The 8,246-nt window shown below is 41.8% G+C and overlaps 1 protein-coding gene across 1 annotated transcript in view; it reads right to left on the bottom strand.

Annotated features, from left to right (window-relative positions):
• Positions 1-3,224: 3,224 nt before the first annotated feature.
• LOC108622789 (protein gooseberry) overlaps positions 3,225-8,246 on the bottom strand; it is an 18,356-nt gene continuing 13,334 nt past the window's right edge. The window contains exons 4-6 of the mRNA XM_018020872.2: positions 6,831-7,002; positions 6,382-6,666; positions 3,225-3,486 (exon numbers count right to left, since the gene is read on the bottom strand). Coding sequence (XP_017876361.1) covers positions 3,225-3,486; positions 6,382-6,666; positions 6,831-7,002 — 719 coding nt within the window. The remainder of the gene's footprint in view (positions 3,487-6,381; positions 6,667-6,830; positions 7,003-8,246) is intronic.

Here is an 8,246-nt window from a genome sequence, read left to right as displayed (position 1 = left end):
GTCGCGAGGGTGCGGCTTAAACCTAGGAGGTCGTCACACCTATCAGCTTTGCCGTTACCGATACATCTGTCCCGGTTACTACAGCTACAAACGTACCAAAGGGAAATAAATAACACTTCTTATGAAAATTAAGATCCTTCTCAGAACCGAAAAAAATGCCGCAGGGGAAAAAGAACAAGCACGATATTCTTTAATTAATGACTCGACACAGGATAATGAATGAAACTGACTTTGAAATGAAAATAAATTGCGAAATTGCATGAATAGTAATACGATTTCTTAAAAATTGTTCTTTCACATTAAATCGTAGAATTATTAGTTGGATAATCAGTTTATTTTAAAACGAATAACAGCAAAAATGGCAGAACGGTAGTGCACCCTCAGGAATGAAAATCTGAGCTTCCTGAGACCCCACATATCGCTTTCCATTCGAATTGTGATTCGCCATTGAATCGTCTCCGCCCTATACTCCAACCCCTCTGCCCAGCCGGCGGCTTCTTTGTGAACCCTCGTACGCACCCCTATTGGCAATCGCGTTGTGCTGGCCAATCTGTTGCTCCAAAATTCTTCCCTATGTTGGTTATAATGCGGTAGGTCGGGGCTGGAAGAAACTAGTCGGCCTTCGTCCATATTTCAAATCAATTGTGAGAATATATAAAACCAGTGGATCTCTTTTCTTTTTAGTAGCCAAATAGTTAAACCAGACAAATAGTTAGCATTTGCTTAAAACTGATTAAAAATTTTGATAGAGAATCTTTGAAAAGTTTGCCTCGACGATTTAATACTTGTATCAAAAAATAAAACGCAAGTACACAATATTTGGTTCACGATGTTATGTGATGGAATTACGTTTTAAGTAGTTAAAGCAATTGACTAATCAGACAGTTTGAAGAGCGTACACATGAAAACGGTGATACCAAGTAAATGCAATGCGAGCGTATGATACCTGGTCGAGAGTCTGAAGAAACGGGGCGAATAGTTCGTGCTACAATAGGTTCGAAGGAGGGAAGGCCGACCACCTACTTCGACGGCACAATGGACCACAAATGCGTGGCGACAGGAGTAACAGATATACGGCAGGCTGATTGCTCGTTGTCGCTGAACGTCTGATTGTCGGCTTCCCTTTCCAAGGAGCGCGGAGAGAAGAGAGCTCTTCGTTGCCGAAAGTCACTGTCTCTGGTGCGAAGGCTCGATTCCGGACGAATCGGGGCCAATCCTCCGGTCAGGGCTCCGTTTTCGGTATAATTTAATGGTTACGCCTACGCGAGACCTAATTTCGGAGATCAGAACATTTCAACGGATCGGACTTTATGGAAGATTGCCAGTTAGGTAATACTTGAATTAATAAAGGTATTTTATTTGACGTAATTATGGTTTTTATTATCAATAGAATAGACTCACAGCGTTATTTTTAAATGTTCTTTTATTTTGTAACAATGAATTATACATCGGTAATTACAATGAAGACGTTCCGGGAATGCAACACGATAAAGTGCCTATTTAGTCTTTGTAAACAGCGGCGACAATCATCTTACCAATCGCATAATCCAATTAATAAATTCGCATCGGCAATTTTCTATTACATCTTATTTAATACTCGGCTCTTATTAAATACGCGTCTATACTATGTATAAATGTACAGTAGTAGTCTCTTATCGAATGAAATAAATCAACTCCTCCAATAAACGTAGAGTCGCGCGGCTCTCTAATACCCTAGGTAAAAAAGGCAATCGGCAAGGCGTTAAATTACACGGAGGCACTTCGTTCACGGATGCAACTCGTCTAATTACTAATTACCACAAACTATAAATCTCTTTCTTGCATATAACGTCTAAGCTATGTAATTATATAGATGTATCGCTCACGAGCAGCCGAACAGAGAAACTTTTTAACTTCGATTCCGCTACAAAAGGCAAGCAAGTACCTACATCCTATAGTATTAGCACGTACAAAACTCCTTTCGTTAAAACAGTTATTATTGTTTTCATTCCACGTAGCTTATTTGCGATTGTGTTTATCTTAATAATCTAAATTACCGATGCATTCGTCTATCGACTTTGCAAGCTGTTCGAATGATTATTACCAATGGTAGCGTGAACCGGCTAACGTGACTTTAGGGCAAGCTACTCGGTTAGTGACGCCGGATGGGCGTCGGTTTATTAGTCGTAAAATCGGGATGCTAATCGAAAGCGCTCGCGTCTGTTAATTATTTACACTATTAGGCACTTTGATCTCACGTATGTACAAATGTCAGGAAATAAAATACAATATTATTACATGTATACTTCGTACGGACAGTTAAACAGGCAGGATTTGGTACTGTTTAATTTTTTTTTTTTACATAACTTGGTTTCAAGAAAATCTCGTGAAATGCTTAATATGAAAGAATTGTTCTCGCCAATCTCACAATCTTACCAACTTCTTTCTAGCAGTCATTTTGAAGCACGGTACTATTCGGAGGTGTAATAAATCCGATTGCATACTTTATTGCAAACGATACGTTGCAACATTAACATGCGATAGTATGGAGCATTGAATCATACAAAATTATTGCTGTTGACGTTTATTGCCGTGGAAATCAATCAATATAAGTGACACGTCGGCATTGTGCAAGATCAGTTTAAAATAAAATTATTCCGTTCAACCGTAAAGAATCTACGGAATTTATAATTTACAATTAACTATTGTAAAAGTGAAAATCACAATTACATATTTATTCCCTGTGAAAATAGTAACTGCCAGCCGTGTACAGAATAAATAGTGTATGTAAAAATATTATTGCTCCTCACGTCTCTTTACAAGCAAATAAAAACATTGAATACCTAACGTCAATTAAAATACTTCAATAGATATTATACATAGACTCTTTTCAACAAAGAGAACGATGAACTTAGAATACAAACAATGAAGGCTATGTACATATTTGCAATGGTGTGTTAGAATCATAATTTAAGATTTCTTAAAAAGAGAGCGTGAATGAATAAAACAATGTACAAATGTATTACTTCGTATCACTCAATGCGAAGAGAAGTTCTCTCGCCCGGTCTGGGTAGGAGAGAGAACCGCTTTGAAAGCAGACTTTTGCGTCACACTCCCTCGCGAACAAACTATTCCTATTAAGTTTGCGCAATGCGTACCTCATTCAGCGTGACGCAACTTTTATTACACTCAAGTGAAGAAAAAAAGTTTCAGTTGCTTTGTTCTGTTTAAGTACAGTTCACGGTTCAGTGAACCCTGCCACAGACCTGGGACTCTATCCCGCCCAGATAGGGGTAGCCACTCTTTGCCTCGCTGGGGCTGTGCGGTGTCACGTGGTGGTTTATTCCCGAGGGGGCTGGCACCCCCGAGGACGCGCCCTGGACCATGCACGCGCTCATGTTCGAAGCCGTGGGGCTCACGCTGCCGCTCAGACTGCCCAGATTCAGATTGCTCGACGTCAAGTTCGAGGCCAGATTGCTGCTACCGTAATGGGAGGCATTGAACAATCTGCAACAAAAATAATAATACGGGTGTTTGGACGGTTGGTTTGTCGAACATAGTACGATCTCATGAAATCGTTGATACAATTATTGTTGAATGAAATGATGAAAAAAAAAAGATAATTAGAATTTTGCCTTGCATTACTAAATGTTAATTATAATGTACTAATTTATTTCCCATTAACTCGAACCACTCAGCCTTGTTATTCCAAACCGAGATTCTTCCAATTAGCTCTATCTCTCAAAAGAGTAACAAGTTTACGGAGTTATCAGTCGCCTATTAAAAAAATGCTGATAATGTCCGGGAGCGGATCGCGATGGTCGAATACCAGTCGCGAGCGAGGATCGTTGTAAGAAGTGAACGAATTTACGATCATTTTACATCGAATGTAAAGCAGGTCGACGAGAGCTGCGGCCGCGTTCTACGGGCGACCATATCAAGAGTATTAAAACGCTTGGCGCGTTCCGAGAGAGCGCGCGTGCACGCTCGCGCGCATAACCACCGGATGAAATTCCCTTTCGGTTTCGCGAGAGTCTCAAAGTAAAGACCGCCGCCGCAGCAGCAGCGGACCGCGCGGCCAGCCACTATAGCCTCCCTCGTTTCGCTGTGCAATCAAAGCTCGCTGGCTCGTTTGCAAACCGATACCACGCGGGGGCACGGCGAGCGAGCTTCACGGGTCGCTCGCAGACGAGCGTGTATATACGAGTACGAATCGTTTAGGGCGTGTCGGGGCTGCCAACAACCGATTTCAAAACGGAGTAGCGGCCCTTTTGACCGTTTCGGCACAGCAGCACGGTTAAGGACCCTAAAGCGTGCCGATGCTGGAACCATTTAATTCCTCTTCTCCTTCCTTGCTTCCTCCCTTATCCGTGCAGCCTCTCCCCTTCTTCCACCTTCGTTCCCTTCGCCCTTTCTTGTACTCCTCTCTTAATTCCTTCTTCGAAACGGCCACGCAAAACGCTCGCACGGCGGAAGCTCGAGAATTTATCGACTGTCCCCGGTCTACGAATCTATTTTCCCCCTAGCCAGGCTACAAATCACGTTCACCTCTATGCCGGTGTTAATGAATTCCGACTAAGCCTAAGCGCGGTGAATAATTTATAATCGACGCTTTGTAAAATTATTGTATGCAGCGCAAGGAATTGATTGCTGTTTTATGTCTTTATACGATGGTTAAAAATAATTATAAAAATTTACTGAAATATTCTTTTCTCTCTTAAACGTATAAAATGTATGAAATGTGAATGAATAAACGTTAATATTCATGCTGTTGTTTCGGCGTTTACAACATTCCGATTCTGCTTTAATTTCTCCAGAATGTCACTGTACGAACGTATTATAATATATGCTACAATAATGTAGCATGAAATTCCCGATTGTACGTTAAATTAGCCAGCAGCGGACGCGCTAACTACGTGCCTACTTGCATTTTTGATCTGACCGGCAGGAAACCTTTTGGCAATTTATTTTGCGTAATGAAAGGAGAGGCGAGGAGGCGGCGGGCGATTATTGCATGTAAAACGCGTGCGGCTTCAAAGTGACGCGCCGCGAGGATCGAACCGGCAGATGATAATGCCGGTCGTCGAATCGCACGTACGAGTCTCGATAGTCGATGAAATTAAACGTCCTAACGTCCCGGAATCCGTGAAGAAGCGACCGAATACGGAGGTCGAGCACAACGCGGCTTTGGCTTCCGGGGTGAACGAAAGGCCAGAGAGTCTCCCGGTTAAAGCTGGATCATCGGCGGCGAAGATCCAGACCCGAGGTTGGATTATTAGCCGGTAGCGTTTCATTACGGGGGCCCAAGAAGCAACATAATTGAGGACCACACAGAAAACGTGTCGGTGCGGTCGGGCCCCGACTACCTCGGCTTTCTTCTTCTTTTTCTTCCTTCCTCGTTTCACCTGTTACTCTGTTTCATCCTCTCTCGTAGTACCCGTTTTATCCCCTCATTCTACCTTTATTCGTACGATTCGTTGGCTTTTTAATTATTTTGTTAATCGACAAGACTTATCCAGAAAAAATTTATCAATTCTCAGAGTGAGACGATACTATTTCCAACTCAACTGTTAATTGATACTAAAAATTCAGAAACATCGAACTTATTCATTTAATTATTAATTAAGCAACCACATTTTATCTTCTTCTAGTGTTGAAATTCAGTGCCTTTTTACTCCTGAATTATTTTTCTGAAAAGCTTTCGTCGTTTGCGGTTCGCGTCGCAACGAATTGGCCTCTGCACTCGCCGTGGAACGGCAATAGCAACGCGCAGGCGAGCATTTCGCCAACCTGTTATTACGCCACAATGGCTGAATTAATTGTTCGAAGCAGCCTGTGAGCACTCTCCTTGCTCCTCAGACTCCTCTCCTTTTTTCCACTAACGCTTTCCCCTCCGCTTTTAAACGTCCAGGATAATGTATCTTTACCTCGGACAGCGTGCACTTTGCCTCGACACTGGAACCCACCTCGTGGGGGGTCCATTCTTTTCTCACTTCCCAAAATCGACACCCTTTGTCTTCATAATACCAAAAAATAGTGACTCAGATTTTAGACTTCTGTTACATTGAAGTCTAGAGTTTCAAAGCAAAAATCAAATGCGCCTTACTTTTGCACACATTATTTTTCAAAAAATGACTAATAATTAGACAAAAAAGTATAAATCAATGCCAATGTCAAAAGCAAGTACATACCGCAATGAATATAAAAGGAACCTTTATCTCAAATGCATTTTTTTAATTGATTACCATAAATGTTTTATTTTGCATAAGAATCTGCAGTCCACTGATAAGGAACGGTAATAATGTACTATTGCAGTCGCAATTAAGTGCAGACCAAGTTGAATGATTATTTAAATTTAGGGAATAAATCGAGATCGTTGAAATATTTATGTAATTAACTTACCCATAGTTTTCGGCGGTCGGTCTGGTCCATTGTTGCTGGGCGGCATAATAATTTTCACTATAGTTGTAGTGCTGAGGATAACCGGCGGTGGTAGCCGCGGCTGCAGCTACCGAGGCCTGGCCGTAGCTTTGATAACCTTCGGCGCTGCTACCATAGTGTTGCGTCTGAAAAGACTGCAAACTCATTGTGTTGAACGCATTCAATTGTTGACTGTTTAGTTGCTTGCGAAGCCTGGCCCGCCTGTTGCTGAACCACACTTGTACTCGAGCTTCCGTCAGGTTCGTCCTGGTCAACAAATAAAAAATAGAATCGTAAGTTTCTGTGAAACAGAAATGTAATTAAAAAATTCAGCATCTCTTAATTCTGTTAATTATTCCTTAGGAAATTAGATGAGAAATATTTGTTTTAAATTGAAGATCGACTGAATTGTGCTGCGAAGTCTTGCTTACTTTTGTGCCAATTCCTCTCTGGTATACACGTCGGGGTACTGCGTTCGATGGAAGGCCGCTTCGAGCTGTTCAAGCTGTTCGCCGGTGAACGTGGTCCTACTTCTACGCTGCTTCCTCTTCAAAGCGATTCCCGGCTCGCTCTCCGTGTCCGAGTCATCACCACTACTTCCACCTGAAACAAAAAAAGAAACAAAATTAAATACACTACAGTCTTACGGCTCCATGATAAGAAAAATTAAAAACAAATCTCTACAACATACAAATTTATATACATATAAAAAGAGTGATGGTACATTGATGTACAGAATGAGATCTTCGTCGAAGGTAAAATTAATTATGGAAATCGGCGATTTCTGCGGTACGCCACGCAAGAAGGAATCGGGAATTCCTTGGGACGCACGAGCCTTATCGACGAAGGCAATCGATGGTAAGGTCCCGGAGAGATCCCTGGGAGATGTTACGGAGCACGCTTCTTAATAGCGGCAAGAAGGTCTCCCAGTCCAGCACGTGCTGCATGTCAGATACCGAAGATAGGAAGCGAGTCGTTCACGCCCACAGTTCACACGCCGGACTCGGCAACCCACCATTAAGACCCTCCTGATTACAGCCGTGCCAGCCGAACCTATACTAAACTAAAACACCGGAGAAATTAGGGTCCGCCGCGAAGAAATTAAGTTCTTTGACATGTCCCGTCCCACCCGAGCTAAACGAAAGCCTGTCCGGGATCTCGTACATACATACTACTTACTTCCTCCTTTTCTTGTCTAAGATCATGAAACACTGATAACTGCTACCAAAAATAATTCTGTTTGTTTAAATCACGAATTTTACGTCAACGTAATTGATTTATATTAAAACACTATTGATACTTTATTTAACATTAGTCACACATATGTATGTACGTAATTAATAAGAGTATACGTAAGTAACGAGAAGAGTTAATATTACGTTAGATCAATATATTTTTGTAATGCAAGAGAGGTCTCGACTGCAATTCATCAATTTGTACGTCGATTTCTGAATTAAGTCGATCGGTGGAGAGGAACGTCTAAATCAATAGCACCCGCGCGAACGTCAGCACGAATTCACGGAGTCGATGGTTGTGCACGGCGGTTTCTTCGAGATTAAAGACCTCGCCGCAGCCGTAAATCCTTATGGCGGTTCCAGCTTGACCAGAAACACCTAACTACTTTCCGAACCGTTCGCGCTTTCCACGGCCAGTCAACGCTCGCCAATATCACGGTTTCTTTGCAAAATGTCTTGATCCCGTACCACACAAGTTGTATCCTTATTGCTATCATTCATTGAAATTAATTTTTAAATCAATTCATGAGTTTTTTGAAAAATTATAGTGACTTAAAATTTGCATGTACTCTTATGGTAATCACCAGTAACCCGAAAAAAACTTTCTGGTAT

This window comes from Ceratina calcarata, unplaced genomic scaffold (assembly GCF_001652005.2).
Source record: "Ceratina calcarata isolate Rehan_Ccalc_2016 unplaced genomic scaffold, ASM165200v1 scaffold242, whole genome shotgun sequence".
Taxonomy (NCBI): Eukaryota; Metazoa; Arthropoda; class Insecta; order Hymenoptera; family Apidae; genus Ceratina; species Ceratina calcarata.
Note: the sequence above shows the minus strand (reverse complement) of the source record. Positions and strands in the feature narration are given on the sequence as shown.